Below are 26181 nucleotides of genomic sequence, written 5' to 3' on the forward strand. Positions count from 1 at the left end.
GTCTCGTTCTTAAATTTATGCACAACCCTACTGACTCAGAGGGATAACCAAAAGAAAGTCCTCTCAACTCTTGTTCTCAAAAGCAGAACTACGAAACCTCAGCCTGAATAGCTTTCCTCCATTTAAGCAGAGAGCTGCAAGAGACAGAAGATGACACAAAGGAAGGAAAACAAATCCACCCCACAGAGAAATACAAGATTCTTTAAAAACGGGGCTGCATTCAGATAGGCTGCAGCATTTTTTTTTAATAAATGTTTTTTTTTTTTTTCCCCAAATTGCAGTAAACATAGTCAACCTAGATAAAAGGCAAGCAATTTGTCATTTCAGAATGTAATATCACAGTATACCTTTATGTTAAGTTTTCTATTTTGCGTAGGAAGCACTCCATCTTCTTTAAGCTGCTCAGGAATTTGTATGGCCTTTGTTTTGAAGGTAGTATCAGTTGCATTCTCTAGTTTAGGCTTTTTTTTCCCAACTTTTAATTTCACTTTCTGGAAATCCTCCTGACGTTTCCTTTTTTTAGTCATTCTGATTCTCTGCAAAAAGAGAATTTAATTTGATTAAATACACAACAAAAGGAGTTTTTCAATCAAAGAGCAGCAACCACCTAACAATAGCTACTGTTTTCATTCCTCTGTGTATGCATAAACGAGTGTCCACTCCTGAGACAAGATGCTAGACTAAACAGACATGCAGACTGATTCCATGCAGCTGTTCTTCCAGTGTCCAGAAAACATTCTGCTGCTCCTTAGGGTGTCTCTGCTCTGAGAACAACTTAATTAAAAAGCATCCAGATATCTGCATCTGCCACTGCTTTATCAAGAGTTAGGTTGCTGATTTGGTTTTGTTTTAAAAAGTTCCTGCCAACAAAGCAACTTTTTACATACTCAATATAGTCAAGCCAAGGAGCTCAGCAAACCGCTCCCTTTCAATTGTATGTTGCTTACCAAGTCCACTGCTAACAGCACACAGCCTGCACACGTACAATCACAGGTTTAAACAGGCCTTCACCAATAAAAGGACACAAAAAACCTAAGAAAACTTGCACTGAAAATACCAGTCTGTGCATTTAAATATAACTAGAAGTAGGGAGAAAGAAGAGGCCAAATGGGCAACTACAGACTAAAAAAAAAAAAAAAAAAAGAAAAGAAAAACAAAGACATTTTTAATAAGGCATAAGAAATGAGATATCTGAGCCACTATACTTGTAAGCTGTACAAATATACTGGAATAGAGGTACAATAAACAAAACAAATTAAAACTCCCATAACTTTCTAAATAGCTTTTTGGTTTTGTTCTGTTTTAATACTGAAGTACTCTCACTTCTACCAGGTTAAAAAACAAATGAACACACTGACAAGGCCCCAACAAACACTACACCACAGATCACTTCATTTAATCCTCTCAAAAAACCCCAGACAAACCACCATTCACTTTCCCCACAAAAAAACCTGAATCAAGCCCAAAACCACAACAATACAACTGACTAAACCCAGAAATTTCTAAATAACATATCCAAGCAGTTATTCTCTTCTGGTGGATGTGATCAGCATTCCTACAGCTGATTTTCCCAATGGGCTTCAAGATGAAATTTGTGCTGTACTACAGTATTTCATATATACATCAACATAATAATCATTAAAGAATGTTTTAAAACAGTAATTTTCTATTATTCTAAAACAATTTAAACAACTGATTACACCAACATTTGACTGCAATTTAATTTCTGCCTTTCACACAGTAGGTTAAAAAATTATATGCAAGACTACTTTAACTGAAGTACAAATTTGGCATAAGTAATCTATCAACTCAAAAGGCTTTTAAAAAACTTGGAGCCTGGTGCTGAAAGAAAAAGGTCCTTTAGTGTCCAACTATAACAACCATGGCTTTATAAACATTTGGTTTTTACCATATGCATCTTTTTGGGAAAGAATTACAAGATTTTCACTACTTGATATATAGAAATAGCTAAAAGCTTTTGATGTAGAAGTTATTTCCACTTACAAGGCTTGCTTTTACAAGAGTAGATGTCTGGCTCCCAATCAGCATTAAAACTTCACAATACATGTGTGCACAAAACTGAACAAAGTCAATTAAGTTATTTTAAAAGAGGAAGGTTGTAGAATATCCTTTCTGCTACTAAAAGCAGCACAGCTTACCTCACAAAAAATATTCTGGGAATAATTGATAATCTAAGCCTATCCATTTCCAATTTATATGTACCATGCTATAGCAAAAGATAAAATCCTTACAAAACCAAAGTCAAAGTAAACATCACGTTAGCTACATAAGACATCAGGCAAAACTGTAGACAGCTGATGAAAGTATGTAACTATTTCAATGAAACTTCTTGCTGAAACAACTGCCTTTGACACAAACTGCATTTTGGGAAAAGAGACTGTGGGAGCTGGGCCTGTTTAGTCTGCGGAAGACGGAGAGGGGATTTCATTTTTTTATTTAAATTTCTCCAAGATGGGTGCCAAGAGGATGGTGCCAGAGTATTTTCAGTGGTGCCCAGCAACAGGACAAGGAGCAATGGCCGTACACTAAAACACATGAAATTCCACCTCAATATGCAGAAGAAATTCTTTACTTTAAGGATATAAGAGCACAGAAACAGGCTACCCAATAAGGTCTCTGGAGAAAATCCAACCCACCTGGATGCATTCCTACATCACCTGCTCTAGGTTATAGTGCCTTGGTAGGCAGACTGGACTAAATAATATCCAGAGGACCCTTCCAACCCTAACTAATCTGTGATTCTGTGTATTTTCACCAGGCCCTCCTCCAACAAGACTGAGCACCTAACAGTTAAGCACTAACATGGTTTCACAATCCAAAACACTAAAACCAGTGCAAACTTCCTTAAACATAAAGCAGCATGCAGCGCTTTTCAGACACCACTTCAGATGTCACTCAGGCACCCTCAGGCTCGGAGAAAATATTCGCTTACAGGTGGGACCCGATGATCTTGGAGTTTAATCAACCAAATGATTCTGGTTTCACTCTCTCGCAGCTCCCAAGCTGCATCCTTAGGGAACCTCATTACCTTGCTCAGTCAGGAAAATCCCGAGAAACCCGAAGGCAAGGCACACGCCCCGACTCCTCCGATCTGATACGGATTTCTCCCCGGGCGAGCTCTCTCCCGGCACAGCACAGCGATACTTACAGGCGATCACCTCCGCGCGGCTCCCGCGCCGGCAGCGCATCCCCCGCCGCCGCCTCCTGGACCGCACCGCACCGCACCGCCCGACGCCGCGCCGCGCCCGCCGTACCCGAGCGCCGGAGCGGCCGCTCCTCCCGCGGGTCTAGGCCGTCACGCCGCCTTCCTCGCCGTCCCGGGACATCCTTCGGCTCGCTCCCCGAGCGCCGCTTCCCTCCGCCCGGCTCCAGTCGCTCTACGAGGCGTTCAAATAAAGGCGCGTCAGTGCCGGCCCGGCGCCGGGGAGGCCGCAAGTTCGGCCCCGGGAGCGCCGGGCGAGGCGGCGGGGAGAAGCCGCCGGGGAAGGTGGGGCAGGGGCGGCGGCGCGCGGCGGAGCCGATGCCGCCGGTTTTCCCGGGAGCGGCACCCGGCCCGCGGCGCGGCGGCTCCCGCTTTTCCCGCCGCCTCCCTGGCGCAGGAACGTGAGGGGAGGGCGGGTCGCACAAAAGGCGGGCGGCCCTTGGCGCAGGGGCCGGGCGAGCGCGGCGGCGCCCGCGAGCAGGGACGGACCGAGAGGGACCGCGCCGGGCTCGGGCTCGGGATCCCGATCCTCCTCCTCGTCCGCCTCCTCCCGCGCCGCCCGCGCGCGGCCGCTCGCTCACTCACCAACCACGCGCGCGACAGCGCCAGCCCCGCTTCCGCCCCCGCCGAGCGCCTGCCCGGAAGCGGCCGCCCACGTGAGCGGCGCCCCCAGCGCCCGCCCCGCGTGCCGGGGGGACGCGCGCTTCCGCCGCGGCCGCACGCGCTGGCGCCCCCTGCAGGCCCGGCGGACCCAGGGGTCCCGCCGGTGTCCCCTGCCCGGCGGGAATGCAGCGCCAAGACTTCGGCTTCGTCCGGGAGAGGAGGGCTTTGCTTGTGTACATCTTCCTCCAGAGGGGAAGAGCGGGGCAGGCACTGGTCTCTTCTCTGTGGTCACCAGAGGACAGGAGCCGAGGGAATGGCCTGAAAGTGTGTCAGGGGAGGTTTAGGCTGGATATCAGGAAAAGGTTCCTCATGCAGAGGGTGGCTGGGCACTGGAACAGGCTCCCCAGGGAATGGTCACGGCGCCAAGACCGAGTTCAAGAAGTGTTTGGACAAGGCTCTCAAGCACATGGGGTGACTCCTGGGGAGGAGATACCCCTGGCCAGGAGCCGATCTCGATGGTGGCTGCGGGTCCCTTCCACCTTGGTTTACTCTGTAGTTCTGTGAAGATGTACTCCCGTCCCCTGCAGCATGGCCCCATAGCAGAAAGACCGCATTAATAATAACCAGTACCCAGATAAGCACAAGTCCTGTGAGAAGCAGCTGAGGGAGCTGGGGTTATTTAATCTGCAGGAAAAGAGGCTCAGGGGGAGCCTTATCACTCTCTACAACCACCTGAGAGTGTAGCCAGGTGTGGGTTGCCCTCTTCTCCCAGGCAATCAGCAACAGGATGAGAGGACACACTTTTAAGATGTGTCAGGGGTAGTTTAGGTAGGATATCCGGAGGAATTTCTCTACTGAAAAGGTTGGACATTGGAATGGACTGCCCAGGAAGGTGATGGAGTCACCAAGCCGGCAGGTATTTAAGGAAAGACAGGAGTGCCACTGTGTAGTACACATGATGGTGCTGGGTCATGGGTTAGGCTTGATCTGAGGCCTGTTCCAACCTATTTGATTCTGTGATTCTTCCAGTGAACGCGCTGCAGAGTCAGCATCGGCATCTGAGGTTCTTGTTATTATTTCACGTACATGAGGTTATTATTTCACATATGAACCATGAGGCATGCTGCACGCTTTTGTACGTGTGTACTCGGATAAAGCTTGCTGCTCCAAAGGGGTAATGAATGCCCGTATCCGAGAGTGCAAAACCCTGGGAGACCCAGGAAGCAACAAACAAGATGTTTCCACACCTGTCTACAACAATGTCTCAATTCACACAAGACTAACTCTGCAGTTGCATGTTGTAAACTTTTCATTTCTTGCCAATTTACCTGTGAACACCTTCTCCCTGCTGCTTTTTGTTAAAAATAATTTTCTCGATGCTCTCTGGTCTAAGTAAAATATGTAAAACCTAGATGAAGCTTTACAGAAAATTAATTTTCTCTTGGTTTAGTTTTTGTTATTGCTTAACTTTTAATTTTCTTAATTCTCTAGTTACCTCAGAAGTCTGCCTTGCTGTTATTGTGAGAAAACAAAAATGTATAATATTAAATACAGAAAACAGCATTGTTTAAATATTAGCAGTAAAGATAATGTCTTTTTCTTCCTTACTTTGCAGTACTGGCACAAGTAAAACATTAAAATGTATTTTGGAACAAATATACAGTTTTCCATTACTATAAGAATCCACCAAGCCATCACAAAACAGAGGCAGATACAAGAATAAAATAATACAATGCTTTTTCAGCCTCTATTTGCACCAGAAAATAAAGGAAAAAATAAAAATAAACGTAATTGTACAGCTGAATGGACTATGTTGGACTGTGTTCTTTGAAAATGTTTCCAGGAGCATACACTTGCTGACTCTTACCCAGTTCAGGTTTCTCAGCAGCCTTTGAGAGGTACAGCAGCACTCTGCAGAACACCATTCAACCATTTTATGTCAAGGTACTACAGATTTAGGGGTCTCTCCTTTTTCAGCATACTCCTCCTGCACCCAAGCAAAAAAATCCACCTCAAATCCAAGTTATTTCAACTTTATTGTAACTTTATTTCCACTTGGAATGATTCCACAGTAAGACGAAAAAGAAGCTGTCTCAGAGATGGCCATTTACAACAGCTGAATTTTCTGGTTTTGTTATTTTAATACAAAGATGGTTCTGCATCTTGAAAACAAACAGGGAAAAGATGTTTCTATTTTTATTTTCAGAATTTTTACTGATTAAGTTCACCTCCATTAAGCAGGCATTAAAATTGTTCCTATACAGAGTAAATGAACTGTAAGAACTCTGGTTCCATCTCTGCCTCTGATAAGAACAGATTTAGATGCATTCCAGAAATTCCTCAGAGTTTCTTTAAAACACAGTGTTTTAATTTTTCTGTGAACTGTTTTCCTTCCTGGGTCTGTTCATATAGTAAAACTCATAAATTTTGTTGCTGCTTTCTTTGTTACCTTAGTTTTATTGCATCTTGCATTCCATGGTATGAAGATGTGAAACCATCAGGATGAGGATTCTCAAATTCCATCCAGATCTCAAAAAAAAACCCGCAAGTTAACACTAAAAAGTTCATTCACCATCTGGCCCTAGCATATCTAAATTACACCAGTATTTGGCTGCAAAGATGAAGAGCTTTAATTAGAACCACTGAATGCTACCCAGCATCACAAATGAAGTGAATTTTAATCACTTTAAAAAAAATTATTTTTCCCAAGCAAACTAATTTATAACCATTTAAAACATTTTTTCACCCTCCTACAAAAGTAGAAATCACTAATATATAGATATGTACATTCATTCAGAACCAGTACTACTTTAGCTGGTAAAAAGTTCATGTTAAAGAGCCTGAAGGACAGCATAAGCCAGCTTTCATTTCATTCTCATACTGGCAGGATAAAAGACAAAAGATACTTTTGCCACCACATCAGTGCCTCTTAGCCAGAGCCTTGTTAAACCTGTTGGGATCTATCTCTAAATTTCCAAAATATACCTAGCTTCTACTAACTTTGCTGAGCTTCTATGCTCCCTAAATCAGCTACAATCCAGGCACTTCTCAGCACGAGACTGACAGCACTGACTTTTTATTATTATTTTTAATTTTATTAAGAAAAAAATGTGGAGACCTGTTCATAACCCTTTTATGGGAAAGGGTTTTTGTTTAAAAAGGCTTTTTAGTCAGTCCCAGCAGCCACAGGGATTAACTTCCAAGCATTTGTTGTAGGATCAGTTTGTAGTGCTGAATGCAGTAGTTCATTCTGCTGATAATTCTTTGTAAAAGAACCAACAATAAGAAAAGTTCAGAATGTCAATGTACAGTATTTAATAATACTGAAGAAAGCAAGTTACCTGTTTTAAAAAGCTATTTTAACACAGAAAGAATGAGCTTTACAACCTCACCACAATACAGAACTTGCAGCTAAATGGAAAAATAAATAACAAGATCATCAAAACCAAGTTATTAATTTAATTTTAAAAACACTGTACAAAACTTAAACATTACAAAATAACTCCACTGAGGTCAAATGAAGTAAAACTACAAACTTACAGAAAACAAACATTGCTATATTATCTCTATTAAGTACCATGTCACTGTGTGCTGCCATTGCTTGGTCCCCTCAGAGTTCCACTTTCAGTCAGGATCCTTATAACATTCGGTATATCAATTCCTTAGTTAAAGGCAAACAAACAAAATCAAAAACCAGGCAATTTTATGACAAAATTAATTTAAAAATACATTTTATACCAAAACATTCATATGCTGAATTTTGGATCTTTCCTTATTAAAAGAAAAATACCTTAACGCAGAATAAGTGCCTGGAAACTGTAAGCTTTCCAACAATGTACTCATGTTTGGTGTTCTTTTTTTTAACCTTTATGAGGTTTCACACTCTGCGAAGCTTAGAAACATACACTTGAAGCTTCTGTAGAGAGAGCAGTAGCTGACTGAAGATGTGGGAAGGTCTAATAGCTTACACTTATTAGAAAGTTGTAAGCAAAAGGGAGACTACTTGTCTCTGATTCATTATTATTTCTATGTTACTGTGCAAATACACTTCTTTCAGGAACTGGTAAATAAAATTGTAAATATAATTGTTGGTATTCACAAAACTAGCATTTCTCCACTTACAGCATAGAGAAGATTCTAATTTTCTAATAACAATATATTTGGTTTTAGTTTACTGTCTCTTGCCATGCAAATATTACTATGCAAAAATGAGAGAAGAATTAAAAAAAAAAATCAGCAATTATTAATGCCTTTATGGGAAGGCAGCTATTCTGAATTACCATTCCTAAACTGGATCCTGCAAAAGTTAGAGGGTGGGGAAAAAAGAATTCTCTTCAACCCTCCTTAATACCTCAAAATTCTTCAACCCATATAAGTCCTTAATATTTCACAGAGCTAATAAATTATGTTATGTATATATTTATATATGTGTATGTGTGTGTGTGCACATGTGTATGCAAATTACCTCTGAAAGCTGGATTTGATGCTACTATTTTGTGTAGGGTGTCAGTAACTTCCTCAGCATTCATGTTTCTTACACTTTTCAAAAATTCTGTCGTGATGTTGTTCTCATATGCTGTTTCCAAAGAGCCAGTTGAAAAGTTCTGGGGTTCATCTTCATTGGCTGGTAACAACAGCTTAGCTGATGAGCAGTCTAAAGAAGGGAAATACTATTTTTCAGTAAGAGAGGATTCTGAAGAGCCTTTACTACTTCTTTCACTAAATAGGGCTTTTCAAAGCAAGAATTTCCAGTCTGGCACAGCAGTATTGCTGGTATAGTTCATGTCTGACTTTGCTACATTTTCAAACCACCAAGGGTCAGAAATGCTGTCCAGTTATAGAAAATCCTGGAGAAATAAGGGTGGGAAGGTAGATGAAAGCTATTTCCATTACGCTTACAAAAACAGAATAAAAGTCTCAAATCTCATATATTCAAGTCACTGCAATTTTTGCTATTACTGTGGTAAAAATTAAGGTTTTCAAAAGCTAAACTTCCTAGAAAAAAATAGAAAATTGACACAGTACAGAAAAAACAAAATCACACAATATAGCTTCACTAGTAGTCTGAGTATCTTGCCTTTCCAAGCATAGGAATGTACTTCCTAGGTTTAAGAAAAAGAGCCATTTGTTATCAGAAGAAAATTACCTCTAAGAAATCCAGGATTCTTTGAAAAAATTGATTAGAAATACTGAGGCCAAGTAGCTGGAGTATTCAGGTATTAAAGAGAATTATCCATCCTCTACCACATAACTTTCTACTAACATCTTTATTTGACTAAACCTGCAGGAAACATCTCCATCAAGAAGGGGAAAAAATATTGGGTGGGGGGAAAAAGAAGCCAAAGAAACTTTGAAAGTCTCCTTAGAAACAGTTGCCTTTCAACACAGGAAAGTCAGAGCTGGTACTAACTCAATTTCTCCCCAGACCCTACAGTTAAGTACGATAAATGTGTTTTAATAGTCTCCTCTTTCTAATATTAGTAGAGGGTGGGGAAAAAACTCAAAACTATTGATTTAAGCTACTTGACTGGCTTTAGTCTGCTCTTAAGCACTGCTTTTAGAAAAGCAGGAAGAAAGGCTTACTATCATTTATGCAAGGTTAGTTGTTAAGATTAAACCACATTAAAGACTTCAAAGCCAACATTACCAGTGTCAGAGTCATTAATATCTGCTGAAGTTGGGACAGGCTGTTTTGTGGAATATTCCAGTGCTGTTTCTCCATTATATCCAGCACCTGAGTGGTCCTATGAAGTAAAAAAAAAAAAAAAAGTTTAAAATCTCATCAGGAGAACCTCTTGGAACAATGAACTACTACATGTTTAATGATCACAAACCAAATAAAAGACCAGTATTTCTGCTATGAAATCTGAAAAAGCAGGCATTTCTTTGCAAATCAAATGGCTAATAACTTCTATGTATACATTGCCTATCATACCTCTCTATGTCTGAAAAAGCTCTATATTAGGCAATGAAGTCATACTCATTGAGCCTAATTCTCAACTTGTCAGATCTAAAAAGGAAGCATTTTCCACTCAGAAAATTTATCTAAAAAATTACCAGCTGAAAGATCACAGTTTAGAATACTAACAAGGCCTAATGTAGGAAAACACTTTGGCCTTCCACACCTTGTAGGTTAGAAATTATTTCAATTAGAACTTCATTGTTTTGTAACATGTCAGCAGCCTCAGAAAAGTGCTCAAAACATCTCTATAAGTACTGCCTATGTAGAGATAAGTCAGTCACAAGTAATAGCAGAGAGGGGAAAAAATGGGTTTCTAATAATGGAAGAAGAACCTCTTTCTGAGAGACCTCAGAAAGAACAGTCCAAAGACTAGGACCAGAAGTTGTATAAGAAAAAACATTCATGTCACTGATGTGTGATAACATGGTGAATAAAGGAAGCCTGAGAACAGAAAAGGGATACAAAACAGGAGTGTTATGCAAGTCAGCAGAGATGAGACAAGCTTAAGTCAAAATTAAAAACGGGCCAAAGTAGTAGAAAAACTAAGATGGAAGGAAAAGTATGGGAAATAAGTGATAAGATGATTTTTAGTTTCTATCAACAATAAAAAATAAGCAAGCACTGTTGAACAGAAATTAAGACTCGTCAACAGAAAAGCTAAAATTTTACCCTATCATCACTACCAAAATTTATGTATTTAACGAGCAAAACTTACAATACAGTCTTCACAGCATTTTTTTGTTTTATTGTATCATCTATAATAATAAAAATGCACATTCACAGCAATCTACAGGTTTGTAGAACAAAACCAAAACAAAATCTGCATTACTTTGTTCGCTGCAGCCTGCTGACGATATTCCACCAGTGCATTTGTAAGAGTCTGTGTAACTTTGAGGATAAATGAAGCATCATCTTCATTTAGTATCTCAAAACATTGCTAGGGAAAAAAAAAAAAAAAGAAACAAAACAACACACCATAAAACATTTTTCCTCAGAAAAACTGAAGTATGAAAATTTATAAACAAACCTGCAGGCACCTCATTTTTTCTGTCTCTCTACCCTTCTGTCAGACTTGGATGGAATTACAAAGCAAATACAGTATTTATTTTTAATCCCATAAACTGGGGGGAGGAAGGTAGAATGAAAGAGAAACCTAAGAGAAGGAAGATGCAGCTACCCAACACAGTAATTTGAAAGGGAATAACACAAAGACATGCCTGGAAATATATAGACAATAATGCTTTTCCTTAAGCATTTTGATCTCTTGCCAAGGCGCCTGCATACAAATGAATGTGTACACCTTCCCTGAGGCAATATAGTCATAACCCATTTCTCTAGATTGTAACAAAAAGCCAGAATGCTACTGAATTTAAAAGTACATGCTGCCTTTCCTCACATTAACCTTCTTTTCCCCTAAAAGTCTGAGGAAAAAGCAGCCTTGAAGCTGTGAAGCTGTACTAGGGAAGCAAGTTCTAGCACCAACAGCACTCACAGAGAGGGCAACATGTGTCATCCTCTTGTCTACCCCAAGAAAGCGCTGCTGAAAACTCTTTCCTGGTGACAAAGCAACTGAACTCCAGGTGTGTCCTAACAGCTCAAAGTTTTCTGGATTAGAAACAAACACCTTTAAACACACCAGACAGTGGAAAATAAGTAATAGAAAGTTAGCATTAAGTTCATGAGAGACAGCGTAACAGGGACTGTATTACATTTTTAACACTAATAGTATTTCTGTCTCCTGGTTTGCTCAAGTTATATTTCATGAAGATCTTGTCAAAAGCTACCTGGAATAAGAAGAGTAAATTGTGGCAAGAATATTTTTGCTACGAGGTAATGAAACAAATATTGTATGGATAATTATTGGACAGCTTTGCAAAATATGAATAGCAAGTGCAAAAAAGATACCTGTAAAATTACTTTTCACTACATAACAAACCTTTGAATCCAACAATAGAAACACAATGCAGTTTTTGAAAAAAATTACTCTAGGTGCAAAAATAAACAATTTTCACACTTTCCAAAACAGAACATTGTTCCAATCACATTCCCAACAGTCCTCTTTTCTTCTCAGAGGACAATCATACTAAGAAAGATGATGCCTCAAAACAAATTCAAGTTTTATTAGCAAGGTGTAAGCTCTATACCTAATAAATCCCTATAAAAAAAGAGGACAAAACCATTTTATGATAGTCAATAGTGCTTAAATTACATGCAGTAGATCAGTCTAGCAACTATAAGTAAACATTTCCATGGAGTTTACCAGTGCTTTTATGGAAATCACCATTTCTATATGCAAGATCATGACTGTTGTTGATACATCTAAAAACTGGAAACTGACAGTTTTCCACTCTTATTGATTGTATTACTGCTGTGCATGTGTACATAATACACATTTTCAACAACTGAACAGAATTCCAGTGTTCTGACACTTTAGAGAGGCAGATTTTGCAGTTATGGCACTCTGGGCCAGGGTGGTGGGAGAGCCCCATTTTAAATACACAACTTGCATTTTATTTCTTAAAAATCCCTTCTTTCCTTTCTAATTGTCTCTGATATTTGTCTTCATTCTGCTTCTTCTGTTACTGAATTGCAACTTTCCAAATTCCTCATTTGAAAATTATAGACCAGTTATAGAAACAAAGGAGAAATAAAGTTTAAAAAGGTCATACTACCCCATCATGTAGTTAAGGAGTGAAGCTAAGATATAGTTGAAAAAAAAAAGAATTTTCAATGCAAGTAATTTCTCTGACAGTAAACCATTATTTTGGCAAAAAAAATTTCCAGAACCTTGAAAATTAATAGACACATTATAAATTCAGTGACATTTATTTTATTCTGAATCCTGCCTTCTGGCAAAATGGTAATCTGATTACCAGACTGCCTACATTTTGCCTTTCCTTACTTGCTACATTTTAGACTTAGCAAACCAGTGATTTCTTTCTAAGTTTTATTTTTTTTTTCCAAAAATTATCTTGTAAGGTAAGATTTAACACTCACCAAATAACCCAACAGTTCTTCTTGACTAGTGAATTCCTCAGGATCTGCTGTAAATTCTTTCTGTTTAACATAAAAAGAAAGAGGCCCTTAGATCTATTATATGCAGCACATACAAATAAACAATCATAATTATGGTTACTCTACAATTCAAATTGTTTGTGCTGTTATGAAATATGTACATAGGTTTTCATAACAAAGTAGTAGAAAACCTTGTTGTTAGTAGTAACTTTGTAGCTAATTTATTGGGAATAATATTGAGTAAGCAAACACCATTGCTAATCATATATTAATTATTCCCCCAACTAGTTGGAAACTGGAGTAACCCATTAACAGAAAAATATTCACCTGAGCATCCTTGTTTTCTTCCTCTGATTGTTTATTAGTCTCACACCTTAAAATAGAAAAAATAAAACATTCAGTTGGCTGATCCAGCAAAAATGTGTAGCCAGCCAATAACTGATAATCAGTTTAAATTCCTGATACACTACTACTACAGTAGTTCTGACACACTCTGAAAAAAAGGTCACATATTATTTCCTGGGAGAAATAATACATTACAATAGTACATTACATACTGGGAGAAATCCCAGTCATCCCAGATCTTCATAAAAACTATTTATGCAGTTTGGGTTTGTTTTAGTGTGATTATCTAGCACATAAGCTGTAGAACCCAGAGTTAATAAAAAAGCTTGACATTGGTGGTAATTGCTGTAAGATTTTTGTATACATTGCAGCAAGACAAAGCTCCTAATTACAGCTGGATTTTTATCAGCACTTCGCAAACTTGACTTTAAAAAATTCAGCTATTAAAAATAAGTGTTTTACAATGCAGTCACACAAATAATGGGCATAAAATGCCCATATGGATAAACATTCCTGTGCCATATTTGTGCTGTTCTGCCATTACAACTACTACAGATACGTCCATCCCTTTGGAAGCCCAGGAACCAAGGCTGAGAGTGGCTGGGTGTTTCTTAAATTAACCAAAACCATATGACTGACAAGCCTAAGCCCTCTTCTGCCTTGAACTGTTTCGTAGGAATCAAAAGTTTAGTAAAAGCAGATGTTGATAAAATAATTTGCATCTTCAGATGACCATTTGTTCAGAAACTTAACTACAAAGAAATGAGGAGTCATAGAAATTCTCAGACAGGCATTGCAGAAACTTTAAGTGGAAACAAGTTGTCAATGAGGATCTGATCTTAATTCTTTTAAAACACTATATATTGAGTTCATATCTTCTCAGTTGTCTTACAAAAATAAATAAATAAATAGTAAAGGAACAAGCTGAAGCCCTAATTTAGTAACTAACTTCCTAGTCAGTCTCTCACTGAAACACCCGGCTGCTAACAGTCACCCAGAATCCATCTGAGCCAGATTAGAAGAAAAGCATTAAGTGATATTCCAAAGGAAGCTGCTCTTAAAATTTAAAAGTACAAGATCAGCACCAGGTAGAAATAAACCTCAGCATCTCCAGATGTGGATAGCTGAGCTTTTATCCATTTCCTATTCTCCATGTTTTCACAAACTGGTTCCAATTCAGAACTGTTAGTTATCTAAAAGCCAGTAAGTAAACACAAAGTTTCATAAACCTGGACTTGAATCTGGTTTCAACTCATTGTTTTCCATAACAGTTGTTCCACAGAGGCAAGTCTGAAAAAATGCACTTCAGGAACATGAAGATTTCTCCTTTAACAATAAACAAGTAAAAGGTGTTAGCCCTCCATGTCTGGGAGAGATATTACTGGTTTAAAGTTAGAACACATTCCAAGGGAGCGCAATTAAGAAAAAAACAAGTAACTAAATCGTTGGAACAAAAGTCTTGTGTTTGGGTTGATGCCTGTGTATCCCTTACTGAATGCCCTCCTGTGGCTCCTGGTGCTGCACAAAGATGACCAATGCTGGACATGTCCTCCTCACACAAAGGCTGACAGATACTCAACTCACAACTCTGCTACTAGTAAGATGCTCACAAGCAGCAAGCACAGTTTCACCATTTTAGAACACAGCTGCTCCTTTGAAACACTTATTGTTCCTCCATGAAATCATTTGTAAAGGAGAAACCTCAACTGTTTCAACTATTACTGATTGTCTTTCCCTTCCAAAATCAGTTCACATGCGACTTTAACAATCTGACATTAACCTGTAACAGGGGCAGTTTTAAACCATGAGGAAATGTTCTTTTGGAACATTTGAACAGCACATGACAACTCTACCTTAAGGATAATAGTTAAATACAAAAGCCAGCTGCATCCAGAGCAAAGTGTGAGGCCACTTTACATACACCAGGTTTTCTGTCAATTACAGAAGCTTACAGCTGAGCACAATTTCAGAAGACATGGATTTTACTATGCAAATCCAATAGACAATTGTCACGCACAACATTTTCCTGTAAGTTAATTTAAATGGGTTTGAAGGTGGTGATTTTTTCTTTTACCATTCTGAGTTGTTGCCTTTGGTGCTTTCAATAGCATTATTAGGTTCAACTTTTTCATCTGGTTTTGTCTGTTCTTTCTGCCTTTCTTCATTCTCATTCTGAACATTATTTTCATCTAAAACAATAAAAAGTATATTAAGTAATGTTTTTCCAGTGTTCTAATTTTAAAAATATTCTAAACAAAGAATATTTCTAAAGACAACATCAGTAAAACCTAAAGGTGGAAGTAAGGTATCTTATGAACAAGTAAAGTAAAAATTGAACCTAAAAAACCAGTAGAAGTAGAATGTTTTCCTCACAAACACTGGGATTTTTCCTTTCTTCGCCACAGACCCCAAGGCCATCCACACAACTGTGCAAATTCACCTTTATAACACAGCTTTGGAAGCCATGATCAGGCACATATAGTAGTAAATAACTCATACACCAGTGAAAGTTAAAAAAAACAATAAAATAAATAATCTTTCCTCTTACCTTGCATAGGGTCTGTCAATTTCCCATCTTTATTATCTGTTTTTTCTGCATTACTAAGGGGTGCATTGACATGCTGAACTTTAGCTTTTGAAGGGCTGTCCTCTGCACTGAGAGCTAAACAAACATGTTTGAAATGTAGCACAATGGACATAATCTTGATAGAGGGTGGTTCTCCTACTGCACTTCAATTTCAGCTAGCTCTGTTTCTATGCAATAGTACTTACAAACACCAAGAATAATTTTATAAGCATTATTATGTGACACTATATTAAATACGAGCTACAAATTAGCAACAAAGTTTAAAGTATTTTATAGCCTGGTTATAATTACATGCTTGCATTTCCTAAAATATGTAAATACTATAAATGTAGTAGAATGCTACAAAGTCACATGCAAAATAAGACACATTAACCAACAGATTACAGTCAAGAAATCCAATTTGAATAGGACTCAACTTATTTCAGACCACTTTTAGATTCAAAATGGCTATTTTTTCTCTTCAGAGTACAACACTGCCAATCTAGATGATCTCATTACTTCTATTGAGCTATTTTAAGGTACCATTAACATGCTAATGTAGATCAAAATTAAGTACATTAGTTTTAATTCAAATCTTTATTTTTCAGGCAATGTGAATCATAGAAAAGTTTAGCCATTTCCTCAAGTGGCATTCAGCCATATTGTCTGTCCACCTGGGCAACACTGTACTACAATGAGTTTTAAAACATTAAACTGAGTGGGAAAATCTCACAGATACCACATTCCTACCATTTTTTGAGTATCAATGGCTAGTAAAACAGAATTTTTTTCTTTCAGAAATAAGAGCTATAGCCGTGCTTTAAGAATTCTGTGTGGATTTCTGTACTGCAAATTAACTACTAGCATAGAGCCCCAGTCTGCTCCTTTTGTCCAGTTCACCAAAATGCTGGTGAGTATCTGGCACTGCAGAGACTACCCTGGTCTGATTTTTATCAAAGGAGGACCAAATTAGTAATGGACAATTTGCACCCCACTGAGCACACTTACATTCCTGCCATTTCCTTCTCATTGTTGGAACACCTCTAACAACCTAAAAATAAAACCCATTTATGTTAGTTATTTTGTGGATAAAATTATTTCATAGATATTTCATCAGTATTAATTTGTATTTTTTTAGGAATATATAACTAATAATGTAAAACACGTGTGTGTAAATCCCTCAATGGATATTCAAAAAGTCAGTAAGTTAGTTACCTGGACATTTATTTACCATAAATAAATTTCTCCTAGAACTTAGAAAAAAGAAATAAACAGCTGGTTTCAGAAGACATAGCAGTAAAATTAAACCAGGTTACACACACTTTGTTTAAAAGTTCCTTACATCAAGACTGGATTGCTGTAGATGTAATAAACTACCTAGAAAAATAAAAAGGTCTAAAAAATATAGATGGAAGCAAATATTTCCATATCTGTGAACATAAATCTCAAGTAAAATAAACAGTCTCAAATGAAAATGTTGCTGCCAACAGTCAGCTGCTTTTCTTTTTAAGCAGAGGTTAAAAATGAAGGACAGACAGAATGGATTTGATAATGTGAAATCTCTCCCTTCAACAGCATTCATTCTTGACTTATCTTCCAATACTTGTTTTTTATCAGAAATGGGTAGGATCAGAGCAGGTTCTAATCCTTGAACTTAAGTGTGATAGTATCACACAGAAAGAAACACAAGTCTCTTTTCAGATGGGCAGGACACCACCAGCTTTAACATAGGAACCTTGGGAGCTCCACTTTGGAAGGAGATATTCTTCCAAATGCACATTATGCAGCATTAGCTAGGGATCCTGTCAAGAAACAGGAACATGCTTAACAAGCAGGATGCTGACAGAAATTGAAGTTGCTGGAGAAAACAAATTTAACGTGTACCACAAAGAACTCTGAGCACCTCAATAAGCTTGTCGTGAACCAGCTGGTGGTAAGGTGCACCTCAAGAAGAAACTTCACCAATATCCTGTCCACATAAAGGTATAATAAATACTACTGCAGTATAAGTATCAACAAAGAGCAATGTGAAGATATCTCCACATTAATATGTTCCTAAGGGTGCAGCTCACTAAGAATTTAAGATTATGGCGCTTCTGTGATCCCACAGCACTGCTGATTATCTCATGCCAACCTGCAAATTCTCACACTTCCATCTGTACTATCAGAAATTTTACCTGGCTTCCCTGAGAATTCCCACAAGTGCTTACAAAGCAGAACCTATTCAGAAAAATTAAAAAGGCAGATTCCTAGCAACAAAGAAACAACTTATTTTACACACACGCACACAGAGCTGAGAATTGATTAAATATTAGTATATATATTTTGCATTATTTGCGCACTCAGAGAAATTTTGTCCAGAATAACCCTGGAAGAAATACTAAAATGACAAAAAGAACCTATAAAAAAGGTTTAAAAAGCAAGATTTTCCTACCATCCAAAGAAAATCTGCCCACCATAATGGAAATTATATTTTTTTCCCTTTATTAAATATAAAGCTTCTGGAATTCTTAAGAGAAATGTACCTGTATTTGTTTTCTTCCTTCTTTCTTCTCAATTGTTAATCCAATTTGCCTAACTCTTTTGTTTAATTCAGAGCCTTTACCCTTAACTTCATCAGATTGTGCTATCTCTGGATAATGTTGTCTCTAGAAAATAAATGCAAGTCCTTAAGTCACACAATTCCTTTCAGATCTAGAACAGTTAATAATCATGGGAGATAAATCAGCTTCTACATATACATAGCAGAAATTATTAAAATGGTTATGCACAGAATAATTTAGGGAATTGAAGCCAAATCTTCAGCTCAAAACAGGGTTGACACTGAATGTTGTACTGGTTGCACCGGGCTTTGCCTGCTTGGATCTAAAAACCTCTGGAGAGAAAGATTTCCCCCTTTCTCTGGACAACTTGCTCCAATGCTTGACTGCCCTCACAGCAAAAAATTCACAGAATTCACAGAATGACTAGGTTGGAAGAGACCTTAAAGATCATCAAGTCCAACCCATGCCGTAGCACCTCAACTAAACCATGGCACCTAGTGCCACATCCAGTCTTTTTTTGAACACATCCAGGGATGGTGACTCCACCAGCCATTTCAGAACATTGTCACCCTTTCGGTAAAAAACTTTTTCCTAATATCCAACCTATATTTCCCTTGATGCAGCTTGAGACTGTATCCTCTGGTTCTGTCAGTTGCTGCCTGGAGAAAGAGACCAACCCCCACCTGACTACAACTACCCTCCAGGAAATTGTAGAGGGTGATAAGGTCACCTCTGAGTCTCCTTTTCTCCAGGCTAAACAATCCCAGCTCCCTCAGTCATTCCTCACAGGGCTTGTGTTCCAAGCCCCTCACCAGCTTCGTTGCTTCCTCTGGACACGCTCAAGCGTCTCAACATCCTTCCCAAACTGAGGGGCCCAGAACTGGACATGGCATTCAAGGTGTGGCCTCACCAGTGCTGAGTACAGGGGAAGGATGACCTCCCTGGTCCTGCTGGCCACACTACTCCTGATACAGGCCAGGATGCCACTGGCCTTCTTGGCCACCAGGGCACACTGCTGGCTCATATTCAGCCAGCTGTTGACCAGCACCCCCAGGTCCCTTTCTGCCTGGGCACTGTCCAGCCACACCGTCCCTAGCCTATAACGCTGCAGGGGGTTATTGTGGCCAAAATGCAGGACTTGGCACTTGGACTTATTAAACTTCATCTTGTTAGACTCTGCCCATCCATCCAACTGTTCCAGGTCTCTTTGCAGAGCCCTTCTACCTTCCAACAGATCGACACATGCACCCAGCTTCATGTCATCTGCAAACTTACTAATGACAGACTCAATACCCTCATCCATGTCATCAATAAAGATATTCAACAGAACTGGTTCCAGCATAGAACTGTGAGGGACACCTTCTTTATATCATGTAGGAAAATCCCCTGCTTGAATTTATGTTCCTGCCAAGAAGCTCCAAAAACGGTCTGGTTCTTCCTTCTTAATAACCTCCTCTGAGGTACTGAAGATAACTGTTAGATCCCTCTGACACTTTTTCTTCTCCAGCCAGAAAAAACCCAATTACCTTAACTTCTCTTCATAGTACAAGTGTGCTGCAGCTGCCTGACTATCTTGGCAGCTCTCCACTGGACTAGCTCAATTTCATAAATAGCCTTCTTTCTGCAATAGTACAAAACTGAACACAATACCCTGGATATAGCCTAGTAAGGATCAAGAACAGGGGAATAATCACTTCCTTTAATCTACTGGCTGTACCCTTGTTAGTAGAGCTCAGCTTGCTGCTAGCCTTCACTGACACCAAGCTACACTACTTATCTTGAGCTTGTTATCCACCAGGACTTCCAGGCTCCTCTTTCAGCAGAGCAAATTCCAGTCATTTAGTCTCCTGACTTTTCCACTACTGAGGGTAATCCAGCTCAGGTGCACAACTTAAAAGTTAACCTTCGTGAATTATTATATTTTTATAGTATTTAAGAATTTAGCAGAGATGCAGTTAACAAGTGTAAGATTCAGAATTGCAGATAACAGTTCCAAGTAAGCAGAAATGCAATAGCTGAGAACATCAAAACTCAGCATGTACATCTGAATTAATGACCAGAAACAGCATGCTGTTTATGAAAGACATCACTGCAGATTCATAGCAGCACACCCAACATTAGGCCTAAAGCTGCCCCAAAATACTACGTGAACTCAGCTGTCTATGACTTTAAGATGTGTTGAACATAATATCAATTTTGAGAGACTTTTACAAAAAGTATCAAAATACTTTTAGAATATTGCTTTCTCAGTTTTGTTAAAGCCCATCCTAAGCCAATATTCTCAAGTAAACATTCAGAGACTGGAGAGCCTCATTTGTCTAAACATATTGAAAATGATAATGTGTTTGAATGTTTGTGAGCTGACATGAACCTCATGAACCTTTTGTCATAAAACAAGCAACAGAATAGACATGTCTTGTCCAGCCTCAAAACAGAATAGAGTTGGGTTTTCCCCCTACTGATTCCAAGTCACATTATTTAATAATCTAATATGTATCACATTATCTAATATGTATCATTTATAAATACATTCTTTTTAAAGCATCTGAAAGATGGAATAGTTTCTTCATTGCTACTGTTCTTTTACATTATACAAAAATCAGTCAAACATCTATTTCTAGTCCATTTTAGCTATAGATTTCATTATTGGTTGACCAAACCAGAACAAACTAAACTCAGTGTCAAGCAATGGACAGACATACACATTACTGATGAGAAGAATTTTAAGTCTGTTCATCACAGTTGCACAACTGCAATATCAAGATTTTCACAGAAGTTTATGTAAAACCTTAATTTTGATTTTTTTAAAAATCAAAATATGACTAAAAAATTCTCTACTTAAATCATTACATTAAAACAAACAAACAAACAAACAAAACAACTTACCAAGTATGCCAGTCTGTGCTTGGAACCACAAACATGCATGAACATGTTACTCAGTCCTGTTTTACAGTAGCATAGTTGACATTCATAGAGAAAAGGAACATTGTCTTTTGTTCGGTATTCTATTATGTAATTAAGCCCTGTATTGAAAAAAAAAAACCCAAACAACTTAAGAAATTTCATGTTTGCTGCAACAAATCATCAGTGCTGGTTGCAAAAGAACTGATCTTAAAGCACTGACATATAAGGAAAAGATTACTACTGCATGTCAAATACATCAATGAAGACTTTTCAGACCATCAGATATTTTATCTTTTGAGTGTGTAGACTTTTTGAACACCAAAGGTATAAAACTGATGTTTTTAGGATGTCTTATGGTTACCATATAGGAGTCAACATTTTTAAAATCCTAAATCTTAAAAATTATTAGCAACAATTATTTTTTAACTAATTAGAAGGGAATGTACTTTAATATATGTGCCTAGTTGTTTTTTCTGTCAACTCCCATCTCCCCTCCACTGAATGGGTAGTTAAATTGCAAAGAGCCACACTAACCTTCAGAGTTAAAATTCATTTCTGTTGTATCACTTTAGATTGTTTCTAGAGAATATTGTCAACATGAGGTATCTAACCAAATATGTTCTAGGCCAAATCCAATGATTTTATCACTGTGATCTTTCACTTCCATACCATACTATTGGGTACTCAGTGCAACCATAAGACAACTTTGTTACACATTACCTAATTTTACATTTTAAAAAATGGATATGTACTATTAAAGGTAAATATCACAAAACCAAACAATTACAGTATTAAAAGCTCTCACCAAGCGCAGGTTCTGAATCTTTACATGTATTAAGCTGGTCTTCCAATGTCTGTCCATGAAACTTCTCTGCCTCAAGTGGCACTGTAAGAAATTCACATACAAGTGAATCCCTGCCCATACACGGTCACACATCACAAATTAAGTCATTTATTATAAAACATTATGCCCCCCAATCTTATTTCCACTCTTTTAAAAGCATTTGGGTTGCAAAAATTAATTATTTTTACAAAATATTACTGCAGATTGAAAGTACAATGATCAGAAATGAATTCCCAATGACCTGCTAAGATCTAGACAGTACTTGTAATGTTGTACCTCAAAATTTTTTATTTCTTCCACTTTTTTTTATTTTTTTCAGGGAGGTGTGGGGAGAGACATTAAACATTCTTACCAAAATCAGGAAGTTTCCCAGGTGTTTTCACTTTCTTCCCTAAGCAACTTTCTGTTTTAACTAAAAAAAAAACAAACAAAAAAACAAAGAAGAAAACAAAAGTAAGAATCTGAAAGAAGTGGAAATAAAATTGTTAGTACAATTGAAAGAACAATTTGGTAAAATAACTGACTACTTTAGGAAAAAACCTCTTTGAGCTTTTGCTGATATGAGAAAACAAAACTATGTTTAGTTTTGAATGTGCTAAGAGATTTTTTTCACAGATTCACAGACAATTTTGAGTTGGAAGGGACCCACAAGGATCATTGACTCCTGTACAAGTCCCTGCTCATACATGGTCACACATCACAAATTCAGTCAGTTATTATAAAACATTATGCCCCCCAATCTTATTTACTCTCTTTTTAAAGCATTTAAGTTGCACAAATTAAGTATTATCAGAAAATATTATTGCAGACTGAAAGTATAATGAACAGAAATTAATTCCCAATGACCTGCTAAGATCTGGATATTACTTGTAATATTGTACCTCAATTTTTTTTTTTTTTTTTTTTTTTTTTTTTTTTTTTTGGTGGGGGGGTAGGTGTGGGGGAGACATTAAACATTCTTACCAAAATCAGGAAGTTTCACAGGTGTTTTCAATTTCTTCCCTAAGCAATTTTCTGTTTTAACTAAAAAAAAAAGAAGAAAACAAAAGAAAACAAAGAATCCCACAGAAGTGGAAATAAAATTGTTAGTATAAAAATAATTTGGTAAAATAACTAAGTACTTGAAAAAAACTCTTTGAGCTTCTGTTGACATGAGAAAACTAAGCTATGTTTAAGTTAAGTTTTGAACATGCTAAGAGATTTCTTTCACAAATTCACAGACTGTTCTGAGTTGGAAGGGACCCACAAGGATCATCGAGTCCTGTACAAGGACTGAACCCATGTCCCTGGTGTCATTAGCACCACGCTCCAAAAGATGGACAAAAAACATTCACACTAAACAACAACAAAGTTATTTCATGTCAGGCAATTTAATGAAGCAGGCAGAGAGGAAGAACAATCAAGTTCAACATCTCTAAGCATTTGAGGGCATCCAGGAATTTCAGGACATTTATTTCAGCAGCATACAGTTGCTAAAATTTCATCACTTAAATTTCCATCACAGTCCAAATAAAAATTCTCAGATCAGGTAGGTACAATGACTATGTCTGACTTGAACAACAGCTTTCAAACCAAATTCTAGGAGCAGTGAACTGTAGAAACCTGATAAGACATTTTGGTGCCTCACGAAACCAAATTAGGAGAACAATTGTGAGTGTACTTAGACCTTTGCTCCTTCAAGACCCAGACAAGGTCATCAAGATCCAGAGGAGGTTTAACAATTTATTAAACCTATTAAAAGTATTAAAAATATCTTAATTAGTTGAAGCAAATTAACCCCTTTTCAAAAACAAATATAAAGTATATACAGTATTTCTATATGCTTTAAAAAGCATAGTTTTTTAGATTATATTTTAAATTTTGAAGGTCTCTAATGTCTTGAATTCTTTAGGGTTTCTCAAAAATTTAATGTAGGTGATTTTTAGTATTCTAGCTAGTGCTTGTTAACCAACTTTGTGTACCTCTTGCTCACATCACTGATTGATTAGGTAGTTATATCATTAAAAAACACAAGACGGGTCTTAAAGCACAACTCTTGAGAAAGTCTTTTTCTCATTGTTTCATAAAAACCTACATTGGGGCGGGAAGAAAAATGTGGGTACAGAACACAGCAGGAAGCAAAAAAAATCTTGCACTTACGCACGCCATGAGTTTTCAATGCTTCTTCAACCTAAATTACCAAGTTATCAACCAAAAAAGAAGGCACTTAAAAGTCAAAAAATAATAATGCAAAGCTTTTATTATATGTAAGTTAGATTAATACCAACAGCATAGACTATCTCAGGTGAATAATTACATGAAAATTAAAAAAGAAAAACATCCCTTTTTCTTCTGGAGATTGTCTATGAATTAAGTAATTCCCTTCTTCCTTTATTAACAGCCATGAAGTCTCATGTACTGTCTTTACTAGACATAAAGATGTAACATTTTCTGACAGGACTAATGTACAAAACCACGTTCTACTTTATCATTGCAGAGAAGACAGCAAATTAGCAAAACGAGTAAATATCTGAAATTGTATGTTTCACCACCACACCAAAACTAGATTTCAAACCCCATAATCTATTGCTAAATAAATTGGCAAAATCTGACAAAAGGTGCATTCAAAAATTGATCTTACCGTCCTGTGTTTTGCTCCAAGGAAATGAGTCTGCAAGTTTAATGCAGAAGAACACCAGATTTTGCAAATCTAGATTAAAGAGAAGCATTTCTAGCATTGCACACAGACCAGGAGAAATAAAATACCACTGATACCAAAACAGATATACTATCAAATTGTTGGTATAGCTTAAGTTCTACAAAAGTACTACTACTTCAAAGACAAACCAGAGCAGCCTCCTACAACTGAATTTTATAAGGCTCTAAGACCACCAAAACACAGTGGAATGAACCAGAGTCTCCACATCATGTAAGAATTTCAGATGCTCCAGAACTCTGCAGCTATCTCATTAACACTTTCTGTGTGGGCATGTGTGGATAAGTGAAGACAGATCCAAGACCTTCCTCACACCCTCCAGAGGAAGGGTGAGCCACAGGCGTGGCGTATTTGTGACAAGCCATGACACCTGCCTGAGGTGAGCCAGTTCCCCTCAGTGCTGCATCCACACTAACATACTTACTCTGATCAGCTCGGGGCATGCCTCGCTCCCTTTGGAAAACTTCCCTATCGCAGCTGCTTTATGCCCGGGCCAGTTCGGAACGGGAGCAGACTAGGTTTAAACTGACGTGAATGAACAGCAGCAGCCCAAATATTGTCTTCTCCTCTAAAAATCCCAGTATGCTTTAAAAAAACCAGCAGTAAACCTGACAACCACGGAAATCAGGAATTTTTGTTCGGAGCAGGAGCTACGCTTAATCATCCATTTTTAAAAAGAATGCCTTTATTTAGGAACAGATTATTCACTATAATAAGCGATTCTTAACACATATCCAAGTCAAACATGACAAAAACACCAAAATAAGTTCAGCTCCAGCGTTATTTATCAAGCTTGCTCAAGAGAAAAAATGAACGTTCACACGTGGTTTAGTACAACTTTGTAAGTGAATACTTACATTGCAGTAAAAGGGGTTTATTTGCTTCTTTATTTCACTTTCAGGGTCCATATTCAGTCTTTAGATGAAAAAAATTCTAGGAAAATTGCAGAAAGATTGCAAACCGTTGTTTAAGCGTCATAAAATTATTTACATTTTTGTTCCGCCTATATGAGTGTTGCGCACATCCCAGCTTTATTTTGTGCCTCGCCCTGAGTTACAGCCAACCTTTAAACTTCCAGCCTAACGATCCTATTTTCAACTCGAGAGCAAAACTACAGCAATGGAAAGAAACAATTGTTCTCCGCGAGCTTCCCTCGGGAAACATTAACGTCTCTAGAAGATTACGCAGAACAAGAACTAATGAAACAAAAACTAATCCGGACCATTTCAAGCTTCCCCCTTCTTTCCTGGGACAGGACTGCGCGCAGGGGCTGGGACAGATGACACACACATCGGGAACAGCCAGCACCGAGCGCCCGAGGCGTGCCTGGGGAACGGGAGACACACGGCGGGGTTCGGGAACAAGGACACGCTCCCACCCGGACCGCGGCGGCGAAGGAAGGGGGGAGGAAGTAAAGGAGGGAGGGAGGGCAAGGAGCGAAGGAGGAGAAGCAGGGAGGCCCCGAAGCTCCAAAGGCCACG

At 38.2% G+C, this 26181-nt stretch overlaps 2 protein-coding genes across 7 annotated transcripts in view; both read right to left on the minus strand.

Moving 5' to 3' along the window:
• TEX10 (testis expressed 10) overlaps positions 1–3889 on the minus strand; it is a 55959-nt gene extending 52070 nt beyond the window's left edge. For both annotated transcript variants that reach the window (XM_068194389.1, XM_068194382.1), the window contains exons 1-4: positions 3809–3889; positions 3255–3398; positions 3170–3222; positions 348–536 (exon numbers count right to left, since the gene is read on the minus strand). In XM_068194389.1, the coding sequence (XP_068050490.1) occupies positions 348–527 (180 nt within the window). In that variant the 5' untranslated portion in view covers positions 528–536; positions 3170–3222; positions 3255–3398; positions 3809–3889. The remainder of the gene's footprint in view (positions 1–347; positions 537–3169; positions 3223–3254; positions 3399–3808) is intronic.
• Positions 3890–5843: 1954 nt separating this feature from the next.
• On the minus strand, positions 5844–25700 carry LOC137476325 (uncharacterized). Of its 5 annotated transcripts, none has more exons than XM_068194539.1 (16): positions 25558–25700; positions 24626–24694; positions 24145–24175; positions 22969–23028; positions 22358–22408; positions 21967–22047; positions 21144–21280; positions 18240–18362; positions 16723–16765; positions 15697–15810; positions 15223–15337; positions 13131–13176; positions 12786–12845; positions 10618–10725; positions 8292–9570; positions 5844–7487 (listed from the first exon to the last, which is right to left on the minus strand). In XM_068194539.1, the coding sequence occupies exons 1-15, from the start codon at positions 25606–25608 to the stop codon at positions 9439–9441; spliced, it is 1221 nt and encodes a 406-aa protein (XP_068050640.1). In that variant the 5' UTR covers positions 25609–25700; the 3' UTR covers positions 5844–7487; positions 8292–9438. The 5 variants fall into 5 exon arrangements, with proteins under 5 accessions (XP_068050640.1, XP_068050631.1, XP_068050649.1 ...); XM_068194530.1 differs by having other exon boundaries at positions 22358–22417; XM_068194548.1 differs by lacking the exon at positions 22358–22408.
• Between the last annotated feature and the right edge of the window lie 481 nt (positions 25701–26181).

Source organism: Anomalospiza imberbis, chromosome 1, assembly GCF_031753505.1.
Source record: "Anomalospiza imberbis isolate Cuckoo-Finch-1a 21T00152 chromosome 1, ASM3175350v1, whole genome shotgun sequence".
Lineage (NCBI taxonomy): Eukaryota > Metazoa > Chordata > Aves > Passeriformes > Viduidae > Anomalospiza > Anomalospiza imberbis.